This window comes from Chinchilla lanigera, unplaced genomic scaffold (genome assembly GCF_000276665.1).
Source record: "Chinchilla lanigera isolate Chin_1 unplaced genomic scaffold, ChiLan1.0 scaffold00106, whole genome shotgun sequence".
NCBI classification, from domain to species: domain Eukaryota; kingdom Metazoa; phylum Chordata; class Mammalia; order Rodentia; family Chinchillidae; genus Chinchilla; species Chinchilla lanigera.
In genome coordinates, this window is record NW_004955507.1 from 3512258 (window position 1) to 3538158 (window position 25901).

Here is a 25901-nt window from a genome sequence, read left to right on the forward strand (position 1 = left end):
ACTGGGATTACAGCCATGTGCCACCATGCCTGGGTGTTTACTTTTGGAGTGTCCCAAGTTGTGCTCTGTCTATGTCACCCACCTGTTATTACCCCAGACTATTTGCTACACACACACACACACACACACACACACACACACACACACGCGCGCGCGCGCACAGAAGCCTGGAGCTATGCCCTGGAGCTATCCCAAGTTCTAGTGTGTCCAGCAGCTCCCTCTCTACTTGGTCACCAACAAACATCTCCAAGGCAACCTGCCTAACTCTTAACTCCTCAGACTCCTGCCCACAAATGCTCCACTGCTGTCTCCCCTGTCTGGGGTTCTCTTCATGAGTCTACCTGCTCAGGCTTGGTGTCATTTTGATCTTCCTCTTCCTCTTACAGCCCACAAACGATCCACCTTTAAGGATATAATGGTCCCTTTTTACCAAGATGGCACCCAAGGTGAAGAAGGAAACTCCTGCCTTTCCCAAAGCTGAAGCCAAAGCAGAAGGTTTGAAGGCCAAGAAGGCCATGCTGAAAGGCATCCATAGCCACAAAAAAGAATAGCCACCTGTCATCCACCTCCCACTGTCCCAAGACACCACAGCTCCTGAAGCAGCCCAGATACCCTTGGAAGAGTCCCCAGAAGAAACAAGCTTGACCACTCTGCCATCCTCAAGTTCCCCTGCCCAGGGAATCAGCATGAAGAAGACAGGGAACGACAACACACTTGGATTATTGTGGATGTCAAGGCCAACATACACCAGCTCAAACAAGCTATGGAGAAGCTCTATGGCATTGATGTGACCAAGGTCTACACCCTTATCAGGCCTGATGGAGAGAAGAAGGCACATGTTCAACTGGCTCCCAGTTATGATGCTTTGGATGTGGCTAACAAAACTGGGATCATCTAAGCTGAGTCTAGCTGGTTAATTCTGAACACACACTTTTTTCACCATAAAAGAAAAAAAAAAAGAATCTGTCGCCATGAGTTCAAGGCCAGCCTGTACTATATAACGAGACCTTGTCTCTAAAACAAAGGAGAAAAGAATCCAACAGCTTCCAAGCACCCCACTATGAAGTCTCTGGCCTGAGCCAACACAATCTTTTGTTTGAATAACTGCACTATTATCTTTTATCAGTTTTCTTGTTTCTACCCTGACTCATCTATGGCCTATTTTTTTTTTCCCCCACTTCCGGAATTTCCATTTATTATTTCTGCGCTGTGACCAACTATGTATGGCCTATTTTCTGTATAACAATGGCAGTGATTCTTCAAAAACCCAAGTCTGATGATGAACCCTTTGTTCAACCTTGCAGCATCTTCCTTTCTCCTCTTTCCACTGGGAGGAAGGTCAAGTCCTTAGGGCAGCCTACAGGCGACCACCATCTGGCCTCTGTTCACACCTTATCATTTTCCTTCCCCTTCTCTCAGTTCCAGCTGCTTGAGCATTCCAAACACAGGCCGTCCTCAGGGCCTTTATACTGGTTGCTTCCTCTATCTAGAGTTATTTAAAAGCTCTGTTCCTCACCTCTTTCAGGCCTTTGCCTTCTCCAGTCACCCAATTTCAAGTGGAATCATCCCTGTTCAGCATTTGCTATCCCTATCCTATTTATGACTCTGTAATGCTCGCCACCTTTATGGATTTGCTATGGAATGGATTTTGATTCCCCGGTGAAGGATCAAGGTTCTGTTCACGTCCATTGCCTGAGATGCAGGAAGCAACAATACAAATGTGTCACTGACTGAACGGATGCACAGGGCCCAGAACTGGTGACCCAGTAGGTAAGGACGGCCTTCCCTACAGAAGGTGAAGGTGAAGATTCCTCTACTCATGGTGCTGGCCTCCCATTCACACACCACTCATAGCCACTTCTCATCACCTCTGCCACCAGCATCTTCACCTGGTCTCATGTCTGGATTATAATAGCAGCTTCCTAGCAGGTCTATTCCTTTCTTTGTCCTCTTGCTCCATCCTAAGCATCATCTACACAACATCCAGGGGAAAAAAAATTTTTTTTGAGATAGTCTTGCTATGTAGTACAGGGTGGCCTTGAACTGATGGAGAACCTCAGCCTCCTGAGTGTTGGCATTATAGGCACGTACCACCATGCCTTGCTCTCAGCCAGGAATCTTTTTTCTTTCCTGAGATAGAATCTCACTATATAGTTCTGGTTGGCCTTGAACTCAGTACGCAGCCTAGGCTGGCCTCAAACTCATGGCGACCTTCTTGCCCCAGCCTTCCTTGTGCTGGGTCAGCTCCAGGTCTTTAGGTACATGCTTTTGTTTTTGATGGTGCAGGGCATTGAACCTAGGGCCTCATGCACACTAGGCAAGCACCCTACCACTGAGCTACAGATACCCAGTCCTTCGTTACTCTTTAGTGCGGAATATTCTTTCTCCCCTTTGCTTGTAGCAGCATGACTGAAAAGTGAGGGAACTCTCCACTCCTGATGACTCACACCGATAGTCTGAGGACACAGTGAACTCACCCGGTGTGCAAACAGGGCTTTGAGACAGGTCCAACCCACGCCCATGTTTCAGCCGGTCTGCTATCTGGAAAATGTGTGCTCTTGGTGATTTTGTCCCTAAAGTCCATTTGTCTTTCCGATCTTAGCCAAGCAACTCTCCTTCCACAGCCCCTTCATCCAGATCAAGTCCCTTCGCAGCATCAGCCTCACTGTTCCTTTCATGTTTTATTGCTGCTTGCTCTGTCTCCTCAGAATCTTTTGTGAAGGCCAGGATCCTGTCTGCAGTGCTCACTGCTGCATCTCCAGTGCCCCTTAAGATGTTTTTCTGCAAGTCCTTTGCTCAGAATAAATCCACAATAAAATTATATGTGTATGAGAGAAGGAAAGGGAGAGAAAATAAGGAATGTGGAAGAAGAAAATGATGGAAAGGAAAGATTTGCAGGGCAACCCTACCCTTTTGTTTCTGTTTTTTATTTTGATGGCACTGGGGATTGAACCCAGGGCCTTCATACTGAGATACATTCTGCAGCCCCTTCTTTAAGACAGCGTCTAGATAAATCACTAAGTCAAACTTGGTGTTTTTTTTTTTTTTTTTTTTTCTGAGACAGGGTCTCACGATACAGTTCAAACTGGTCTTGATCTCACTTTGTAGCCCAGGCTGGTCTCAAACTCGCAATGATCCTCCTGCCTCAGCCTCCTGAGTGCTGGGATTACAGGTATGTGCCATCATCTTGGATTTATACACCTTCCTTCACTCTTTCTGTTTTTTTTTTTTTTTTTTTTTTCGGTACCAGGAATCGAACTCACGACCTTGCACTTGCCAGGCAGGCGCTATGCCGCTGAGCTAAATCCCCAGCCCCATACTTCACTCTTTCTGAAAAGGAAAAACACCCAGCCCAGCCCAGCTCTGCCTCCCCTGCATGTCAATAAAGTCAACCCTGGCAGTACTCTACCCTCCTTTCACCTAGTACAGAGACCTGTTCATTGATTGGCTTTCATCCGAGATGCAGAGCTTTGGGAGCAGAGCCTGCAAGGCACTGCGCAGGAAGAAGACACTAGTTCCCTAACCTCACAGGGCATTTGGAAATTCAATCAGACCTACTCACGATCCCTTTTGGCAAGTTGGCCATGAAACCCCAAGGCCAGGCCACCACCTTATGCTACCTGCTGCATGGCTTTGCCCAAACCTTGCATCCTCTCTGCCTTTGGGTTCTCAGGTACAAAGTGGGAATCACAGGGATAACCAGAACATGACTGTTGCAAGGATCCAGAGATGGGGGTACAAATGGCTCTGTAAACCGAAAACTATCCAAGCTTGGATTATATTTGCCACTGTACCTGCACAGGAGACTTGGACCTGGTGCTGTGGATCTGGTGTGACTAGGCATGTAGCAGATGCCAGGCCCCCAAGTGAAGTCGGGAGAAAGGAACACATGTGACCCATGTGATAGTCTTCGTGGGTGGGAAGCATTTTCTTCAGAATATCAGATGTCAGCTTTGCTACTCATGTATGAGTAGTTGCTTTGGAGACGCATCACATCTCCTTGTAAGAAGGTGAATTTGCTGCTGAAATGATTAAAAAAGCATTTTTAGATAATAATTATCTGACAGTGATCCAATCAGCATATATGACTGTATAAAATCTGCTGGGGTAATGTGCTTCGTAATTTTTATGAGCCTATTTGCAACTGAGGGTTCGTTTTGGGAAATCTACTATATATGTCACGCAGGCTCTGTGGACTCAAATCCAAGATCTATGTTGTATTGTAGCAACACTTGTGGTTAAAAGCAAAAGGGGTGTTGTTTTGCAGTACTGGGGATTTAATCCAGGGCCTTTCCACTGAGCTATATCCCTAGGGCTTTTTTTTTTTTTTTTTTAAATCTTGAGACAGTGTCTCAGCAAATTGCTAAATTGCCCAGGCTGCACCAGTTCAAACTTGGAATCCTCCTGTCTCAGCCTCCCACAGTGCTAGGAAGAGAATGAGCCACCACAGCTGGCTAAACTCAAGTTTTTGTTTTGTGGCCTTGACCTTGCTATGCAACTTAGTCTATCCTTGAATTTGTGATCCTCCTACCTCAGCCTCCCAACTGTTGGGATTACAGGCCAGCTGCACCTGGCCCCAGCAGCAAGTTATTTCAAGAGTTTGCAGAACTCGCTGAGGACTGCACAGCCTATTCCTGGCACTGTTCACAAATCCAGATGCCTGCTAGCCATGCATAGATCCTCTCTGAAATTCTGATTTTAAATGTTCAGTGATCAGTTCATCCAGCTCTTCTGGGTGACATCCCGAGAGCCTGGAAATCAGGCTGCCCTCTGGAAGTTAGAGGCTTCAAATCCACACATGCTGGGCAGGATTAGTTTTTTTATTTGTACAAAGACCCCCAGGGGATGCCTTGTCTGTCCCTTGAGAGCAAAACAGCAGGGCTTGGAAATTCCATCCAAGTATGCTGCATGTGAAGGAAGCAAGATCCAGATTAAATCTCAGCAAAACTTCTCAGAAGCAGGAAAGTAAGGAGCCTAGGAGGCATAGAAGGCTCTGTCCCTGCTTTGTAGCACTAACACCACAGAGAAGCATGGCTCCACACCCTCCTGCAGGCAAATCCCCCCATGGAGATAAAGTTGTCCCCCTTCAGTCATGTTACTAAGTTATCACTCCCCAGATTCCCTCTGCCCTGCTTTATGCTATCCATCTTGACTTCAGATACAAGGCAGAGTATGTCCCCTGCAGTTATCATGAATCTCTCAGGCAGTGGTATTTCTCAATAGAACTTAATAATACAATTTTTTTATGGTTGGTTTTTTTTTTGGCTTTTTGAGACAAGGTCTTGTTATGCAGTTCACACTGGCCTTCAGTTCACTTTGTAGCCCAGGCTGGTCTCGAACTCACAACAATCCTCCTGCCTCAGCCTCCCGTGCTGGGATTACAGGCGTGCGCCTCCACACCCGGCCTTTTGTTTTTTTTTGAGATGGGGGTCTCACTATGTAATTTAGGCTGACCTTGAACTCACTGTGTAGCCCAGGCTAGCCTCAAACTCACAGCAATCCTTCTGCCTCAGCCTCCTGAGGTGCTGGGGTTACAGGCTTCACTACCACTCGGCTTAAAGTACAATTTTGATTAGATCTCGTAAGGCTAGGCTGTCTTCTCTGAATCCAACCACTCTTGACTTTACTTCTACAGAGCTGTCTCCAGACTCCACCTCTGGAATAACTATTAGTAGCCCCCCACCTTCCACCCACACTCTTTATACTTGTGGAAGACTGATCACAGCTTCAAAGGCTTGTTCTGTGCATTCCCATGACTTGCCCGTGGGACTTGGAGTGGAAGCAGAAACCTGTCACTGCAGCCCTGGCCTTGGATGACTCATCAGTCCTCTAACAGCTCTGTGTTTCTAATGGCAGTAGCTACACGAAGCATAATTTCAGGAAATGGCAAAGCAGCTTACATTGTCCCAAATCAGGGTTATTTTCTGGAGTACAGTCATCATCTGTTCATAATAATGTATATCAAAAATAGAACAAGGAGTATTCATCATGTCATTTTCTAAATATTGCTTTGCACACGGCCTAGTATCTAGTGATGGTTTTAAATTCCTGCGTAAGCAAGAAGCAACATACTTATGGACTCAAAGGTTCTTATAAATAGAGTTGCATCCACTGGGCAGATGTTTTAAATTGGGCCACTGAAACTGTATTTATGAAGTATTTATATAGGTATGGTAAAACCTTTCTTACAGTCAAGTGCAAATTTAGAATATAAGCTTGCTTTTTAAAGCTGTATTTTTACATTTAAAAAAATAAGTTCTATGTAGGAAAAAAGTGGGAATATCCTATGGTTGAAAATTTGGTGGGGTTCTAGCTCCTGCTTTTATTTTTCTGTGTTTTCCAAATTCTGTGAATCGTTATTATTTTTAAGTGAAATACAGGATATATTTTAATTTTTTAGATTACCTTTTGAAGAAACATAACCTAAAAAACAAAAACAGAAAGCCCCAACAAATTGAGGAAAGGACCCTGAGGACTGAAAACAGAGGCTACTGGAACATCTTAAGTAACTTTTTCCAATGTTTTGCATACAGAAAAAACTGTCTAGTCACAGTGGTTCATGCCTGTAATCCCAACACTCTGAAAGGCTGAGGCAGGAGGATCACAAGTCTGAGTCCAGTCTGGGCAAGTTAGTGACTTAGTGAGATCCAGTATCAAAAAAAAAAAAAAGATGGGGATGTAGCTCAATATGAGTGCATTGGGTTCAAACCCTAGTACTGCCCTGAAAACAAAAAAGAAATAAGGAAGGAGAAGAACAGAACACCTTTCTGGAGCTGATGAGGTTGTAAGAGGCTCTAGACCTAGCTAGAGGGCCACTGTCACACTCAGGAGAAGGTACACAGGGAAGGAGAGGACAGGCTTAACCTGACTTACCCATGCTCCTAAGTATCACAGTAGCAACCCATCATACTGTCTCTGCCAATTCCAGCACCTGACCACCTCGGCCAGCAGAACTGCTCTTTTGGTGGCAACAGGGATGTGACTGTCTTCCATTTCTGAGAATGAATGAGCAGAGGACAGACCCAGCAGAGAAAGTCTGGAAAGTCTTGAATTCTGCTATTACCAAAAGTGTAATGAAATTCAAGTAATAAACCTGGGTCTTGGTGGAATTTCTCAACTTTTCTCTTTGTCCTGAAACTCAATGAATCCTGTGTAGATGAACTCCCTTTAAGATTCTCCTTCACCCGCTCTGCTGATTGATACAAAAGCAGCACTGACTATCACAACATGTTTTAAGCACCTGAAGTTTCTGGAGCATAGAATTAGTTCTTGTCTCTGTGTCAAGAAAATCTGTTTAAAGTCTACTTCCCAAAGAATATGGGCAGATCACCAATACCAACCTTTCTAGGTCATCTGCTCATCCTTCCTTTGAAAGAAAACAAGTGGAGGATGGTGGCACACAACTGTAATTACAGCACCTGGGAGGCTGAGGCAGGAGGGCTGCCCTTGAGTTCAAGGCTAGCCTGAACTACATACCAAGACCCTATCTCAAAAAACCAATACCAAAACAAAACAAAAAAGAAAGAAAATAAAGCTTCATGGGAACACACTTAACAAATAGGCTGGCTTCAAATTTCTTTATAGACATAAATCCTGGGCAACTGGCTCAAATTCCTCCCTACTTTATATGAGGCTTCCTGCTGTGTATGTGGTTATACTGCCTGAGAAAGGAGATAGGAAAACACTAGGACTGACTTAAACTAACACATCTCCTCTCTACGGTGTAATGATCAGGTCATGGTTAGATTACCTTTGCAAATCCTTAAAAGCCACCTCTTCTGACCACCTTTCTTGCTTATTCTCCCATTGCATTTATCTGCAAACTGGCCATACAGATAGTGCCACCTCTGGGTGAAGTATGACTCCTCAGATTCTTAGCCAAACAGCATCAGGAGGAAATGCCCTAATTTTGGCAGCAGTGAATTCAGTACTTGGGTCCTCTTGGAGAATGAGTGGAATAGTATTGAGGGACAGGGCCTCCTGGGAGCATTACCAGGGCACAAAACCAGGGTGGAAACTCTTGGTGTATGTGGTCTCATTTCACAAGAGGAGAATGAGGCTGATCAAGTGTCAGGGGACAAAGTACACTCCTCATACTGGGGTGTGGGGATAGTCCTGGGGCTCTTTACTTCTGGCTGTCCGCTGGAAAAGTACACAAAAGAGGGACCCTGGGCTGATAGGACAAGGGATCTCAGGGGTACAGCAAATATGCACCAGACTAACCAGGCTGGACCAAGAGGAATCACGCTGTACCCCACTGGATCTGGAAAAGAGAACGGGTAGTAACAGAGACATGGATAAATGGATAAATCAGCGTGTGCACAGCATGTGGAGAGCTCAATATACATTATCAATGGACAAAGACACCAGGAGAGCCTTGTGCTCAACCTGTAGCTTTAACAGCTCTGAGTCAGCTGCCTCCTCTTCCTATTCCAAGTCCCTAATGCCCAACCACAGCTATAGGGATCAGTGTTGGAGCATTCAGCTTCCGTCCTAACTCCTGAAAGTCCCCTTCCAAATGGGATTGCAAGGTGAAGCCAGGGCACCCTCCTAACCTCATGAGCAAGGTGTAAGGCCTGACCTTCGGGCAAAGTGTGCTACACCCTAGACTGGATGCTGAGAGTCACACAGGAAGGAGTCAAGTCACCCTGGCTAACAATCTCTGTTCTTCTACCTGGAGAGGCCAGGTTATAAAACACAGTATTTCTAGGGCTAATGCACGGTGATACACATTTATTGTACACCTCATCACAGCAAATCTCACACACCAGACCACAGCCCGGTTGAGAGTGGCACACAGCCATGGTCAGCTGCTCATGGCCACTGGGCAGAAAGCACATTCACCTTACGGGGCCTACTCGGAGGCAGTAAGGCCACAGTCTCATCCCCAGGGATGTCTTTAGAAGGATGTCCCCCTTGGAGCTTCTAAAATCCTGGGCATCTCTCTGAGAGGCAAGTTCCAGTTCCAACAAGTCACTGAGTCCAGGCTCTGCCCATGTGGAGTACTTGGCACTAGCCTCAGCTTAGACCACAGAGTAGCCCAGAGACCCTGGGCTTCAAGAGCGGCGATCCTTTCTGCGGAGTTTGTGTCCCACCTGGGACCCCCGTTGGGTAGCTTTCACCAGACCTTTGAACTGTCCCTGAAGTTTCACCTTCTTCCTGCAGGGATAAGAACCAGAAGGGTCACATCTCACTGAGAACAGGTATTCCCCTCTTGATAATGTCAAATGATGGCTCATATCAGCAGGGACAGGGAAAACTGGACAACCTAGTGGTAGCATGTGAAGGAGCAGACCACATGCAGCTCCAGCTTCCACACTGCACAGGTCCTGCCTTGGCTCCTCCACTCCAACACAACCTCCACCCATGCAAGACCGCCTTCCCTGCCACTCTCATGCATTAGAGGAAGCAAGTTCTAATGCACATGCAGAGGTCAAACAAAGCACACTCTAGCCACCCATTCTTCCTTCTAAGGGTAACTGCAACACCACAGAAGCCTTTATGTAACTGAAGTTTAGAACATTATTTCCCTAGTGACAATCATTTGCAAACCACTCCTACACAGCACTGCAGGTAGCCCTCACTATGCCTAAGAACCCTATGTAATAGTCAACATGGAAACAAAGTCTAATTTCTCACCAATAAGGTGCTTAGAAAATCAAATTACACAAAGCTAATAAAAATCATGAGTGTATAGAACCAAAAAAAAAGACAGATAGATAGATATATCAGAATATGTCTGCATGACATTGAGGCAGAAAGGCTGAAAGTTCAAACCCATCTTGGGCAACTTATTGACTTGCCAAGACCTTGCCTCATAATAAAAAAGGGCTGGGGATATAGCTGAGTGCCAAGGGCCTGGGTTCAATCCCTAGTATTGCAAAACAAAAATAAATTAATAATAATAATGCCAAACAATACTGAGGCACGTACCAACTACATGTACGTGCATGTTAAAAAATAATAGATGAGGGGTCGGGGATTTAGTTCAGTGGCATAAGCACCTGCCCAACAAGCACAAGGTCCTGAGTTCAATTCCTGGTACAGAAAGAAAAAAAAAAGGTGCAGCAGGGTGTGGTGGTGCACACCTGTAATCCCAGCACTTGGCAGCCTGAGGCAGGAAGATCGCTGCAAGTTTGAGCCAGCCTGGGCCATATAGTGAGTTCAAGACCAGCCTGGACTACACAATGAGACTCTGTCTCAAAAAACTAAATTAAACTTTAAAAAAATCTGGGCACACTGGCATAAGCCTATAATTCCAGCTGCTCAGTGGTGGTGGGAGGCGGAAGTAGGAGAATTTTACATTCAAGGCCAGCTGGACACTCACTGAGGCCCCGTCTGACAGGACAGGACAGAAAAGGAAGGAAAAGGGAAAGGAAAGAACTAGGGAAGCTGGGACTGTGGCTCAGCAGGAGTGCTTACCCAGCACATGCAAAGACCTAGGTCCTGGGTTCAGTCCCTAGTACCACAGCAAATAAAAAGAAAAACTGCAAGTGACCCAGGCAACTGCACTTCCTATCCCACCCGACACACCACCATACCTGCGGTTAAGCTTGGTTCTGTTGAGAGGGATGTAGGCATAGGGATCAAGCCGACCCTTCTTTTTCATATCACCCTTTGCTTTCTGTTCATCCAAAGAAACACAATCAGTGAGGAATGTGGGGTTCCCTCTGCCCTCTTCCCCTTCATTCTCTGACTAGGATGGGAGCAATGGCCCCTGGAGATCATTTGCCAAGGTCCCCAACCTCAGATGCCAATGAGACCAGGGTATGTCCCCTCCTCTTCCTGGATTGCTGGTTCCACCAAGATGCCTCTCAAGGATGGTGACAGGTATAGCTCCTAACTCCCTGGTAACTGTAGAGGACCAGGAGAGCCCAGGCCCCCACCCACAGCTCTTACCTTGGCCTTGTATTCGGCCCCAGGTATGGCCTTGTTGGCCACTGGACGATGGATGCCGGAGCCTCCAGCTGTTGGGAGAACAGAGGATCATGTGTCAGCGAAGCCAGGGCAGCCCATTCCTGGAAGGCAAGGGCACCTTCCCTCACAGGGCTGCTGGGGAGCACATGAACAAAAACCAGGAACTTGGCTCTGTCCTCTACCAAGCACAGACAAAGTCCACCTATAAGGAGGGACTGTCCAGTGACTCGACAGACTGACTCAGAAGCCGACCAGTGACCTGTGAGAACACATTCTCCACCAACACAAAATGACGCACAGTCTGCAAAGTTCTACCTGCTTTGTTTATTCTAGGAGAAGGAACATGGGTTTTACATTCAGATAGACCAAGTTCAACTCTCAGCTTTGCCACTTACTATTTCCTGGAGAATCTTAATCTCATCTGTAAAGTAAGGCACTTTAGGTCTTCCTGCCCTCATCTTATTCACACAGCACAGTGAAATACAAAGTCTGTTTATCCCATTTTGCAGAAGTAAAAACTGTAGCCTAGAGGGATCAGTATCCCTGCCCAAGGCAAGCTGTTACCTCCAGTCTGGAATTCAACACTCATGAATGGAATCCTACAATCCTGACTCAGGAGGACTTACTGAGAGACCAATACGAATTGCAAGCTCAGAGAGGCAGCTTCACCAGACTGAGGTCACATAGCTTAACAGTAGGTGATCAAGTTGTCCTGCATCCATGTCTCCTGCTGCCTCCGCCCAACACATCATCTTGGAGCAGAACAGGTGAGCAGGGCCCCCAGACTGTGAGGCTGGAAGAACAAGGTTCCCCAGTGGGGTTCGGGTACCACAGGGGCTTAGGACTTGCAGAAGCACAGCAAGCGTTCTGCTGCATGATCTTAGCAACAGGGCCACGGGGCACACCTTGGGAGGAAGCTGAACAGCCACCAGCTAGGGGCAGAGACATCCATGAAAGGAACCATCTGGCCCAGCTCAATATAAATCCTACTGATCCTATTATTTATGAAGCATCAACAATACAGGCTAGGGGGCTGTTCCTGGCTGACTCACAGCTGGAGCTACTAGATGGGTAAGGGAAACAAATAATTCTCAGGAAGGGACAGGCACAGGCCTCACAGAAGGTCTGGGTGGGTGGGAAGACTCAGGGGCTCCCTGGAAGAGCTGGGAGTCCTATGTAAAGAAACCTTAACCCTCAGACTCTTCCTTACCCCCATATCCCTTGGCCCCAGCCTGGTCTTGGGTGTTTGATCAGCCAAACTATGTTGGTGCCAACTGAGTGCAACTAGGCTGTGCAGCCTGAGGACCCTGCTGCCCCGCCCTCCAACTCTGCCTGATGCAGGTGACAGGATTAGTGAACCCTAAGAAAGCAGAATGGAAGCCTCACCTTGGTACTGAGGGGGTACTTCCAGCTCTTCCTCCTCAGCCTCTTTCTGCTGCCTACGCTTCTTCTTCTATAGAGAAAAGGCAGCTGATAAGCAGGTAGTAAGTGAACAGGAGACATGAGCATGCTTAGTAATGATGCAATGACAGCAACAACCTGCACTGAGCGCGAAAGGTCCTCTGTCCTTGATCCCCACTTACAGGTAAGAAAACGAAGACCCAGAGCAGATAGGTAACTATCCCCAGGTCACAGAGCTAGCCAGGGGAAATGAGGCTTTAGCTCACATCCTGACCACAAGGCCTGTTTCTCCACCCCAGGGCTACAAATGCCCATCTGGCACCCTGCTATGGGGTACAGCCCCAGCCTTAATAACAGGGAAAATGAGATCCTATCCTCTCAGACTTTACCTACTCTCCACTCACACAAATGCCGCTCCAATCTTCCCATTAGTCACCAGCCCCCTAAACCCTTACTCAGTGCCAGGCCCTGGGGACAGAGGACAGGATCCACTCCCAGTGTTCCTGGGGCCGTCATACTGATAAGAGATCACTGCCCAACTCAAGTCACTGAAGTCCCGCAACATCGCTAGGGTTGTAGCAGTTAGGAGTCTGCAGAAGTTATAAGCCAACAGACATGTGGACCCAGCTGACTGCACACCACAGCAAGTGAGGAGCACCTGCTGCATGCATGGCACTTTAATGCTGTACAGGAAGGAAAAGGCCCGGCAGCAGCCCCACCACTGGGAGATTTCAGCGGCAGCTCTACCAATCATGCCTGGCAGAGGCATGCTGTGCAAAGAGCAATCAGGCAGCTCACAGGGCTGGTTCTATGGTGTGGTCTTCAGGACCAGAAGTGTCATGTTGAGGGACGACCCTAAGTGGAGGGAATGAGCTGCGGCACGCAGGTATGTCTGGAAGCAAGGACACAAGTTCCATTGGCTGTAGCAACTTCTAGAGACCAGGATCTGGAGGCCCAGCCTACTGGCTGTGCACTGAGGCTCCTACAACTGCGGGCAGATGTCTCAGTAGCTCCACACAAGATCCTCTAGGGACAGTGGTGCAGGTGCTGACTTTCCACCTGCTGGCTGGACTGCAGTCATCCTGGACCCTCTCAGTCCAGGCCTGGGCTCCTGTGAGCTGGATGCCACTCTCAGAGGGCCATGGTCAGTTCTCCCCAGTCAGGAAGAACAGGGATCACAAAGCTGCCAAGGGATCACAAAGCCATGGATGAGGCTATGCTAAAGGAAAGGCTCTGTTTGGGGAAAGATTTCCACAGAATATGTATAATAAAGAATAGCCAACCCCGGGCGTAGTAGTGCATGCCCGTAAGCCCAGCACTCAGGAGCTTGAGGCAGGAGGATTGTTGCAAGTTTGAGACCAGCCTGGGCTATCAAGTGAGCTCATGGCCAGTCTGAACTGCATAGCAAGACCTTGTCTTAAAAAGAAAAAGAAAAAGAATAGCCATCCAGACATGGTGATGCAGGCCTCTAGTGCCAGCACTTAGGCAGGAGGATTCCAAGTTCAAATCTGACAACTTATCAAGACTCTGTCTTGAAATAAAACATTAAACAAGGACTGGGAATGTAGCACAGTGTGAAGGCCCTGGGCTCAGTCCTGAGTAAGCTTCCCTCTGACCCTCCCTGACAAAAGAACAGCCACAATTTATTTACCCAGCAGCCCTAAAAGCCAAGCACTTTAAACAGTTTGGGCTGGGGAACACACTCATTCACTGACTGCTGCTACTGCCAGGAAAGCAAGACCAGACTGTGGCTGACGGCAGCAGACCTACAGAGGGGCAGATCTTGGAGCAGGCAGAGGAGCTCCCAGCAAGTGGAGCTGCACCTCACTAAAATGGGCTGCAGGGAGGCAGGGTGGGCTGCCAGGTTTGCGAGCAGAGGAAACACTCCCATGGCAGTGCATCATAGGCTCCCTGCCTGGGGGCCTCTAAGATCCTCTGACCCCATGACTCTCTTGGCCCAGTTGTCCAAACAACATTCTATATTGTTACCACACTAACGATAAGGCAGTTCCTCAAGGTGAGGAAACTGAAGTTTACATGTCAAGCTCCATGTTGATGCACCTTACATGTCCAATCTCATTACACTATCCCAAAAATTCTGCAAGATGGTCTACTTATAACCACTTACAAGCCAGGTACTGAGGCTCTGAAAGGTTAGGTCATGGCCATGATGTGACCCCACACATGCCTCTTCACCACAAGTTATGGTACCTCTTGCCTAACAGTGACGCCAAGGAAGGCTGGGGGCCTGGGCAGAGTCTAGAAGGACAGGAGGAAGAAAATCCCTAGGAATGCCCTAGAAACACCCTGGGCTTAGACAACAGGCCATAGCTGATAGCTGCATGCCATCCTGGGAGGCCACAGGGCCAGGTCAAGGGAGAAAGGCATCAAGGGGATGAAATTCCTGGGCTCGGGAGACTGGAAAACCAGGGTTCTGGTCCCTGGTTGCCATTAGGGCAAAATAAACCTTTCCTTCCTTAATGAGCCCCAAGACCTCAGGCAAGCGACTTACTTCTGCCCACCCCTCTCAAAATGGATGATAGAGTTCCTATCTCAGGTGAGGACCAGGTAAGGAGCACAATGCCTGGCAGTGTGTGCTCCTCCATGGGGGTCCCCATCCATGTGGGAGTCCTTGATCCTAGAATACAACACACAGGCCAGCTGCTACCCTTGCAGCCTGCACAGCACATGCCCTTGGGGGAGATACAAGGGCTTGTTTTCTTCAACCCGCCAACACTGAAGGACACATGGGGTATTTCAGAGGCACTCAAGCCCCCTCCCTAAACCCAGGAGTTGTGAGCCACCCTGTCCCTGACACACACACACCCTCAACTCCCTGCTACATGCACACACAGAAACCCGCTGAGCTCTTCAGAAGCACGGCAGGTGCAGTGTCTGTGAGGGAATGGGAATGTGGGGGCCCAGGCTGATGTCTGTGGCCCTCAGCCCTCCACCAGCAGGAACTACTCACACTTCTGATGCTCACATCTTCCATCAGGTCAGCCATGTCTTCATCCTCACCTGGAATCAAAAGGAAGACAGGCCTGTGAGCACCCATGGAGTCCCCGAACCCAGTCTTTCCTCCTGCTGGCTCACCAGGGTACCACAGCACCAACTTCAACCCCGGAGAACTGCCAAACTGCTTTCTCTAGACCTGTGCTCTCCTTCTGTGGGAGATGAATACTGTACACTGCCTTCTACTTCTCATTCTAGGGAAGTAGCCCCTAAGAAGAAAATCATGGCCCAACTTCTGCAGTGAATATATAGTTTTTTTTCAGACTCAAAGAAAAGAGCCTGCCACGCATGGTAGAACATGCGTGGTATAACGGTCGATTCACTGTGTCAACTTGAGAAGTCTAGAAGTTTAACTAAGTGACTCAGCAGGGGGCCAGGGTCCTCACTTTGTAGGTGTCCTCATCCTGTGCAGGAGGAGGACAGGGAAATGGTGTAAGTGTCACATCCACCTGGCGGGGGTAGCCTGCTTACAATATAGGAGGGAAAAGATGTTTGCTTTACCTCTGCTTTTTTGTTCTTGCTGCTTTTGCTGTCTTCTGCTGCCTTGAACTGTTGCCCATTTGCCACGTCACCCTGCCTTGCAGCCAGTTGATTATAGACTGAAACCACCTCTAACTGTGAGCAAAATAAACCTTTCCTTTCTTAATTGTGAGTGTTGGGTATTTTGTCTCAGCAACAAGACAAAAGTAACTAAGACACCTGTAACTCCAGCACTCAGGACACTGAGCCAGAATTGCCACTAATTTGAGGCTAGCCTGGGCTACAAAGTGAGTTCAAGGCCAGGCTAAACTCTATAAAGAAATTCTGTCTCAAAAAGACAAAAAGTAAGTAAAGCAAATGAAGAAAAGAGCCAGATGTGTAGCTGGGTGTGGTGGCGCACGCCTGTAATCCCAGCACTCAGGAGGCTGAGGTAGGAGGATCGTTGCAAGTTTGAGACCAGCCTGGGCTACAAAGTGAGCTGAAGGCCAGCCTGAACTGCAGAGTGAGACCCTGTCTCAAAAAGAAAAAAAAAAAAAGAAAAAAAAAAAGCCAGATGTGTGATGCACACCTGTAATCTCAGCACTCTGGTGGCTGAGGCAGAAGGATTGCCATGAGTTGAACTACACAGCGAGACCCTGTCTAAGAAAAGAAGAAAAGCCCGAGGGAGTCAGCTCTCTTCTACTTTGTCAGAAGAAATTTTCACTCTCCTATTTGAAAACTTCCATGTGCCAGGCACTGTGTCGGGTATAAAGTGTGTAACAACAAGGTAGAGGAAAGACATTCAGGCAAAGTCAAGTAATGACCAAAAGACCATAAAGGGCTGAGGATATAGCTCAGTGGTACAGTACCTGCCTTGCAAGCACAAGGTCCTAAATTTGATTCCCAGTACCAAAAAAAAAAAAAAAAAAAAACAAAACCAAAACCCAAGAAACAAAAGACCATACAGACAGCACTTATGGGGCTGGGCTGCAGTTCAGTCATAGAGCACTTGCTTAGCAGGCTCAAGGCGTGGGGTTCAATTCCTAGCACCACAAAATAAACAGATAAACAAATAACTTCTTAAAAAAACAAAAAACAAAAACAGCACATAACAAACCCTGAAGACAGGTGATCTCCAGGAGTGCTGTGGAAAAGAGGCCCAGTGGCTGAGGCACCCTGGAAAGGCCAGCAAGGACCTAAAGAGCAGAGAAGCTGCAGAAAGGCAGGCAGGTGGGGACAAGCATCCTCAGCAGTAGGAAACCTGGGCACCAAGACGACAGGAGAGCATACAGTGCAAAGGGCTGAGTGGCGAACAGAGAAGACACCAGCTAGAGAAAGTTGCAACCACATTTATACCAAGCACAATATGCAGTGTGTAGGAAACACCACATCATCTCTACAAGCACCCTATGAGTAGGTGTTGGCATCATTCCCATTTGGGAGGGAGGAGACACAGAGGCACAAAGAGGTTAAATAAGATCTACCAATACACAGCTGGGGTGAGACGTAGCCAGAGCTGTTGAAGCACTGGACGAGGGCTGGTGAGTCAAGGGCCCAGACTCCACAGTGGGAACCAAAACAATTAAATGGCAGGCTTTTTTCATTCATGGATGGGTAGGGGAGATATTGGGTATGGAACCCAGGGCTTTGTACATGCAAGGCAAACAAACTATTACTGAGTTACAGTCCCAGTCTGGAGAGGTAGATTGATATGTTTTAGAAGATCTGGGCATTTCTGGGGTGAGACTAAATGCAAGTCCCAGAAGGAGAGACAATAGCACATCATAAGCTGGGCATGGTGGCACAGCCGTGTAACCTCAGCACTTGGGAGGCTGACGCAGGAGGATCATTGCAAGTTTCAGACCAGCCTGGGCTACAAAGTGAGCTCAAGGCCAGTGTGAACTGCATAGCAAGACCGTCTCAAAAAGACCAAAAAAAAAAAAAAAAAGCACATCATGTAACAAGAGAAGGCACTATTTCCCTAAAGTCTTGCTTTAAACACATAAATAAATAGAAACATACAGGTATAATATACAATATTAAGCTGTCAACAAGGTCAGAAACTCAGGTCTGAGAGTTGCCGTCTTGCATCTGTTTACCTCTCCTTCCTCACAAATAGTCACTGCATGATCACGCAAATGAACACAAGCGGGCATATGAGGCAGTAACGGAGTGCAGCCCTGGCTCAGGCCAGAAGCAACTGTGATCCCAGAATGAACTGAAGTCCTACCTTTAGTGCCATACTCTTCCTCCGCCCTGTCACCATCTTCCTCCTCCCGTATGATCAGCCGGCCATCAGCGCTCACCTTAAAGCCGTGGTCCTTCTTCTTCTCCCGGCCTGACCCTGGCTGTGTGGCTGGTGTGGCAAAGTTTGGCATAAGGAGGTGGAAGGGCAGTCCTAATCTAGTCATACCTTCCTCAGAACCAACACCCTCACCTCTTGCCCACTGGCTTGCCATGGAGCCATACCACCCACTGCCCAAGAACTTAGCACCAAGGCAGGTCTGATTTCTGAGCTCCGGGGTAGTCACTTCTTGCTCACCAAGGACTCTCTGGGCCACCTTGGGATCCAGGAAGTTGAGGGGCTCATCCCCACCACCTTCCTTGAGCCATGCCCGGCTCCTCTCTCGTGCCAGCTTCCGCTGCTCCCTTCCATGGCCTCGATCCTCCTCTTCATTGTCTTCGTCATCCTCTGAGTCAGCCAAAATCTCTTCAATGCTAAGGACAGAGATGCCCCAAGTCAGAGCACTCTCAGGAGAGGCAGAGGTTAGCAGGGCGTTGCCTGGAAGGGCTCTGTTTGCGGGGAGGTGAGGTCCCCACACCTCACCTGTCTCCTTTGCTGTGAATAGGCTCCTCCTCTTCTTCCTCCTCTGCAGCAGCCTGGTTCAGGGCACGGTGCTTCTTGGCCCTGGTCTCAGCTTTCCGGATGTTGACCAGGACTTTGTGGTACTCCTCAGGCAGCAGCCCCTTCACCAACTCAAACCTGAGGGTGGCAAAAAGGGGCAGGTGAGAAGCACCGGCCAGAGAGTAACCCCACAGGTAGGAGGTGTGCAGGGACCCTTCCCTCCAGCCACGTGGGAACTCCATGCCTGTTCCCTATCCCCATTAAGCACACTGACCCAAACTTGCGGATGAACTTGATGAACAGGTTCCGAAGCTTCATGCGGAAGTGCCGCCGCATGTCATCTGACAGTTTCCCAATGGCTTCCATCTGCCAGGCAGAGCAGAGCACCAGGGTGTTAAGAGGAGGGTAGTGTGCCTTCTACAGTGCCCATCTTTCCCTGCTGTCCAGACAAGGAACAGAAGACAATGGGGCCCAGCTAAGGGGGTAGGGTTCTGGCTGCCCTGTTCCTGGTCCGCCCCTTGGTTCAATCACACTTCCAGAATGTGGGCGGCTCCACCTTTCCCTTTAACCCCCTTCACAACAAGCCCTGGCCACACTTTCAAGATACCCACTTTGGTTGCTGAACAGTGCTTGCACTCTACATATGCTCTCACTTAATCCTCAGAACAACTCAATATACAGATGAGGAAATTAAGGCACAGGGTCACATACCACTGTGGGTCACACAGCCACAGAAGTAGATGTTTCCTCTAGGGCCCTCTAATCCAGCAGGTCCTACACTTTGTCCCTACCAACACCAGGCTTTTCTTGGTCCCATGTAGCCTTCCTGTCATGCTGCACTATTCATCTGGCCTTGTTTGGTATATGTGCTGCCAAAGTGAGCACGAGCCTTGTTTGGTTTACACGTGCAAGCGGCAGACATCGTCTGTACATCTTTTCATGTGTACAGTGAGGGGTGTGTCTACCACTGTTCTTTGCTCTGCAGAGCTCTAGCTCCAGAGCAGGGGACATAAAGGTAGTAGAAGGCAGCCTGGGCATTATACCCCTTCCTGGCCTCTGCTGGGCTGGCATTCTCCTACAAATCCCTGCCAGAGCTCCTTAATGACCTGATAACCACACAAAGCAGCTATAGCGAAAGGAAAAATTTGAAGGCTCAGAGGCTCCACACTGGCACCTAAGAGGCCATCTTACCACTCCCCACCAAGGGAAAGGGGACCCTCACCACGAGCTGCACATGCTTGGCCAGGTGCACCACATCCATGACCACCACGGCCACCTTGATGAAGCCCAGTGCAGATTTGACCACATCACGGGTGCGTGAGGCCAGCAGCAGGCACACATTCTCCAGCAGCTGTTCCACTGTGCTGGTCCCCATCAGCCCTGTGGTGAGGCGACACTGTCAGAGGCACCAGGATCCCCTAGACCAAAGACCACCACCCAGGGAAGCAGGAGCTGCCGCCACCTGCCCAGCCAGGTCAAATGTTAATAAAAGCAACACTTGGAGCCTGTGCTGATACAGCTGTAATCAGTCTCCATGGAGTGGCCTGCATCCTTTAGCATCCCTGAGGTGAACACTATTTCTCCCCTCATTTGGGAGATGTTCTACAAGATTAATAAAATTGCTTAACCATGTAAGATTCTGAGCAACTTTACTAACCTCTTCCTGCTTCTTGGTACCTTCCCTGTTCCAACAGCCACACTGTCCTGACGTCCGATGCATTTTCCTATGTTAAGGGCTTTCTAGGCCTTCAAGGAAGTAAATTCTTACCTTTAAACTCAAAAAGGAGGTGGGTCAGGGCCAGGATGCTGCAACTGACTGTGGTTACCGGGCCCACAAGGCCGGGGTAGATCAGGATGAGGTACCGCTGCAGGGCTTCTGGGAGCAGAAACAAGAAAGTATCACATGAGGAAAAGGTCACCAGAGATGAAGGACCAGGGCCAGGAAGGGAGCATTCTCCACCTTTTCTCTTTAACCAGTGGCTTGAGGAGCACTTCCCATCAGCCTACAAGAAAGGTCTATCCCAGCTTGCATCCCCCAGACTCACCTTCCTGGTTAGAGCCAAACCGCAGAAAAGCACGGCCCATCTCCACCAACAGGGCAAAAGCGTTCTTCCGAGCACCCACAGACACCTCCTTGGTGCACAGGATTACCTAGCCCAGACAGCACCACTGGCAGTCACTTCCCAAGCTACCCACTTTCAGGTGGGCTGCCTGAAGCACAAGGGAGTAGGTAAAGGCACCCCTGTGCCCAGGTGGCAAATCAAACCTACCCTCGCTGCCCTTCCCAGATTTTTTTTTTTTTGGTCTTTTTGAGACAAGGTCTCACTACACAGTTCAGGCTGGCCTTGAGCCCACTATGTAGCCCAGGCTGGCTTTGAACTTGCAATGATCCTCCTGCCTCAGCCTCCTGAGTGCATGTGCCATCACGCTTGGCTCTCCCTAGATTCTGACAAGCTCTTCAAAGCCATTTTCCAACAACTCCCAAAAACATACATACACCTCCCACACACCTCACCTCTGGGATGAGAGCAGAGATGAACTCCTCGTGCTCAGCTGAGAGGCTCTTCACAACATGTATGAGGCACTTCAAACGGGGCTGTGTGCAAGAGGACAATAGTTGGGACCCCTCAAACCCTCCTCAGTGGCCTTCTCTTGTTGTCACCCTTCCTCCCTTAGCAAAGGGGCGAGTCCGAGCCCTTACCCTCTTGGCGGGCGAGGATGTGCTCCGGAGTGAGTCCAGCAGGGTCTTCTTCAAGTCATCCAGGTGACTCACCACGAAGCGGGCCGCAGGGCCCTGGGAGCTGGCACACACCTCCTCCAGGATGCGATAGGCCTTCTTCTGTACCCCATGGACCTTACTCTGTAAGGGGCACACGGAGGACAGGGACAGGTGAAAAAGGGACCTGGGGTCCACCCTCTATCCAGTGACATTCCTAGAGCATGTTCTGTGGCCAGCATGGGAGAGAGGTGGAGAGTAGGAGCTCGTAAGGTCTGAGGAGAGGGCAGGTGCAGTATGGACAGCGACAGGCCAAGTGCTGCACCAGGCACAGGGGATACTATGAGACACTCCACTCACCACCTCTACCTACCGCACGTTCTAGCGGCATGGACCAAGGCCTGCACACCTACAGCTTTCTCTAGCTGCACCAGCACCCCTGTCCTCCACCCAACTCACTCCCTGAGGTTTCAACACAGCCCAGCTACTCTCCTCATACTGGACATCTGTGTCCACCTGCATGTACTATAGCAGAAGATGCCCACCTCACCCTCAGCCAGTATACTTCAGTTTGTTAGTTGCTCAGGTAATAGTTCCAGTTATAGCTCCTGTTACTTTTGTTTCTAGAAATAGCTGGTCACAATGATGCAAAGCTGGTCACTGTGATACACACTATAACAACCAACACCCATCTGATAAGCCATTCTGCCTCTGTGCCTCCTGCTTGCTCATCCCATATAAACCCTAGACCACTAGAGATAAGGGCCTGATATTTTGGGAATGATCCTAAGCATTGCCCATTGACATAAGTAAGTTTGCCTCCAAATCCTTGATATCCTTTTGGTGTTTCTACTTGCTGTTTCCTTACCGTCCTAGAACACCTCTCACCCTGCTAATTGCTACTAACACCTGTGCAGTGATGACAGCTTTCAGGAGGCCACTGCTGATTTGAGCTCTGTGTGTCTGTGAGCCATAGGGCCAATATTTCAAATAGAATCCAGTACTGCACAGGCTATAGTGGTAACCGCTCTATTCAGGACCCTTAAAACAGCCTAATGAGGCCTCATTGAGGGTGAACGAGGGCAGAGGGTGGCTTGGGAGGGACAAAGGTCAGACCAGGCTGGGATGTGCCCAGTGAGTACACAGGCAAAGGAGTTTAGCCTCTACATGAGACACCTCAGCTGTGCATTTCAGTCACCATGGCACCTATGTGACAGATGGGCAGGATGGGGTACAAGGGGGAGCAGCAGAGAACAAGGATTAAGACAGGCCCTTCCTTCCTGGAGCCTCATCCCCACCCCAAATGAGGTGTGAAGGGCTCACCTCCAGGTAGGGCTGGATGGTGGAGTACAGTTTGCTGATGGCGGCTTCATCTGCATGAGGAGCCAAGGCCACAACCAGGTCCAGAACAGACAATCTGCAGAGGGCAGGCGATGGAGGACTTAAGAGGACTGCAGAAAGGCAGAGGTTAGCAGTGCTCATGTTTAGTGGTCACAGGAAGTAGGAGAAGCCAGGGTGAGGACAAAGGCCTCAAAGGAGCTTGTGAATGATCACACGTGCCAATTAATCAAGGATTCATAATGTAACAGGCACTGTTCCTGGTGCTTTACACACACCACCTCCTGCAATCCTCAAAGAGCTTTGCTGCAGGGACTGTTATTATGCCCATTTTACATATCAGAACTCACAGGCACAAAGTGGCTTAGTGACTTGTCCAAGGCCACACAGCTCATAGCCCATAGGGTTTCTGCTAGACAATCTCTCAGCTCAAGTAAGGAAGCCTTGAACACGTTACCTGGTGAAGTCTGAACTGGCAGGGTCAAGTACCTTCTCACTGGCTTTTTCCAGGAAACCATTCACCAACTGGAGAGAAAAATAAGAGCAGCCATAACTAGCAGGTACCAGAGCTGTCTCCCTACTGTTTAGGAGCCTTCATCTCAGCCCAAGCCACTGCTGCATTGCAGAGACCCACAGAGCCTGGCAGACAGGGCTTTAGTCTTTCCAACAGGCCCACCCAAGCTGCTGACCTGAGAGTACTCTCCCTCTCCCAGCTCACCTGAGTCTCGGTTATGGTGAGGTAAGTTTTGATAGTCTCCAGCACGGCCCGGCGAGGGGCTGGTGTGTCCCCAGTTGCAACAGGCTGCCCATACAAGTTGAAAAGGATTGGCAGGAAGTTCTTGGCAAAGCGGCTCACTTCAGCCCGATCAGCCTCTGGTAGGAGGACCAAAGTTTGCACTGATGGGACAAAGCAGCCTCCGCCTCAATGGCCACTGGGACTGCAGCCAGAGACATCCTTCTAGGGGACACTGTGGCAGCCCTTCAAATTCATGGGTACAGAGTTTCTCTGGCAGGAGAGGCTGGAGGCCAGGGCAGAGAACAAGGTGTCATAGATGCTAACTACACAAATCCACAGTAGCCAAGCCAGCATACTGAGAGTGGCAGTGGGGTGAGATCTTCACTTCCAGCTCAACCCTTGAATGGACGGCAGAGCCTTGTGCCTACAGCTCTGCCAGGCAGTTAAGCTGCAGGTGGCCAGGGAACATGGACAGGGACTCTGTCACCCTGTAAGCAGCCCCACATACCTGCCTCACAGCCCTTGGTGATCAGGGTGCGCAGGGCCTGGCACACAGTGACTCTCAGGTCTGGGCGTTCACTGATGGCTGTGCCCAGTGTCCGCGCCAGACCTTTGAAGGAGGCAGCCACATCTGTGGGCCTTGTGCAGAACCCAGGCAAGAGGGTCCAGACCTAGAAAGGAGACAAGAACAGACAGTGACACCAGCAGCCCATGGCTCTTACCTCCTCACCCATCTCCTCCCCACAGCTGACCCTTACCTGCCACTGCAGTGTGTCGTAGATCTTGGACTCCACAGTGCTGCCTGCCTGGGCCAGCTCCATGGCTAGTGTATGGAACAAAGATATGGGGTAACTCTGGGTATCTGCCAACTGGCCTCATTTCACCGAAACCAAAAAGCCTACCTATGAGGACAGGAATATGGCTGATCTCCCCTCCACATGTATTGAATCACAATACTTGTGACTCAAAAACTGAAACAGACTTAATGAAAAACAGAAGGTGGGTATCTCCATAATCTCACTCCCTCAGGCATGACTTCTGTTCCTTGTAACTTCTGCAATTCCTTAAAAAAAAGCACCTTTAGGACATAAAGAGGACTATGTTATACATATATTATTCTGGAACCTTGTTTACTTGACAATAAATAATGCTAAGTTATTAGGCAAGTTCTATGTTAAAGTCTGTGTAATCAACACCTAATGTGGTTACTTCATTTCATCCCCATGGTATAATTACCCTGCCCATTTTATAGATGAGGTACAGATCCTGGCATATTAGAAAAAATGTGCCTACTCGCCAAAATGTGCTTTCCTGAGTTGAAATTTAGTCTGTTCAACTCACAATCAATGGTATCATCTGTATCTACCTAGTGGTCTCTCACTTTTCTTATAATGACTATACTGAATCCCAAAGTGGTATTTTCCAACAGCTAACTTAACTGGAACCTCCTGAAGGATATGGAGGTGGTGTCAGACTCCTGCTAGTAGAAACCACACTGCTAGGAACTCTTTGCATATGTGTGTGTGTGTGTGTGTGTGTGTGTGTGTGTGTGTGTACTTATCTATTTCCTCAAGACAGATGCCTATGTGGATTACCATTTACAGTGCATAATTTTAACTACAAGATCATGGCTAAGGATGGAGGTATACTTCAGTGGTAGAGCACCTAGATAACATACTTAAGGCTATCTTGGGTTTAATCCCTAGCTTCTGCTTCTCTCTCTCTCTCTCTCTCTCTCTCTCTCTCTCTCTCTGTCTCTCTCTCTCTGTCTCTCTCTGTCTTTGTCTCTCTGTCTCTCTGTTTCTAAGTGTTACATTATATGGTTTAGGGAATAATGACAAGGAAAAAATGTTTGAGCCAGGTATGGTGGCATATTCCTGTAATCCCAACACTCAGGAGGCTAAGCAGGAGGACTGAAAATTTGAGGTCAGACTGGGCTACATAATAAGCTTGAGGCCAGCCTGGACTACATAGTGAGACCATCTTTAAAAAAAAAGCTGGGTATGGTGGCACACACCCATAATCCCAGGACTTAGGAGGCTCAGACAGGAAGATTGCTGTGAGTTCAAGACCAGCCTAAGCCACAAAGTGAGTTCAAGGCCAGCCTGAACTACAAAGAAAGATCTCATCCCAAAAACAAAAAAACCAAGTTTGTACATGTTCAGTAAGGACACAATATTTTCTCGAATATTGTTGGTCTGTGTTTGCTTGACTCTGCAAAAGCACAACCAAGAGTACGGAAGGCCAACTATATACATACAAACAAATACATCCTAAGATTTTAAGTCTATCTCAAGGTTTCTCAGGAGGAAAAAGGAGCAGAACTGCTTCTTGTGGTCAAGAAAGAACAAGACCCAAGGGGTGGAAGCTCCATGGGAAGCGGGGAGAGGGGCACAGATGCCTGCCTTCCACCCCCGCACACGGGCAGGCCAGTCCCAGGAGGGAGGCCTGGTCATGCCTGGGGACAAAGGGGA

At 48.6% G+C, this 25901-nt stretch overlaps 1 protein-coding gene and 1 pseudogene across 1 annotated transcript in view; one reads left to right on the forward strand and one right to left on the reverse strand.

The window, feature by feature from the left end:
- Positions 1–318: 318 nt before the first annotated feature.
- On the forward strand, positions 319–960 carry LOC102023620 (annotated as a pseudogene).
- A 7753-nt stretch (positions 961–8713) lies between these two features.
- The window catches only part of Rrp12 (ribosomal RNA processing 12 homolog), a 33403-nt gene continuing 16215 nt past the window's right edge, over positions 8714–25901 (reverse strand). The window contains exons 16-34 of the mRNA XM_005407598.2: positions 24186–24250; positions 23936–24098; positions 23410–23564; positions 23149–23216; positions 22677–22770; positions 21339–21497; positions 21153–21233; positions 20683–20788; positions 20406–20513; positions 19860–20017; positions 18912–19003; positions 18620–18775; positions 18335–18510; positions 18023–18148; positions 15290–15339; positions 12304–12370; positions 10900–10967; positions 10542–10624; positions 8714–9159 (exon numbers count right to left, since the gene is read on the reverse strand). Of these exons, the coding sequence (XP_005407655.1) occupies positions 9057–9159; positions 10542–10624; positions 10900–10967; positions 12304–12370; positions 15290–15339; positions 18023–18148; positions 18335–18510; positions 18620–18775; positions 18912–19003; positions 19860–20017; positions 20406–20513; positions 20683–20788; positions 21153–21233; positions 21339–21497; positions 22677–22770; positions 23149–23216; positions 23410–23564; positions 23936–24098; positions 24186–24250 (2078 nt within the window). The 3' untranslated portion in view covers positions 8714–9056. The remainder of the gene's footprint in view (positions 9160–10541; positions 10625–10899; positions 10968–12303; positions 12371–15289; positions 15340–18022; positions 18149–18334; positions 18511–18619; positions 18776–18911; positions 19004–19859; positions 20018–20405; positions 20514–20682; positions 20789–21152; positions 21234–21338; positions 21498–22676; positions 22771–23148; positions 23217–23409; positions 23565–23935; positions 24099–24185; positions 24251–25901) is intronic.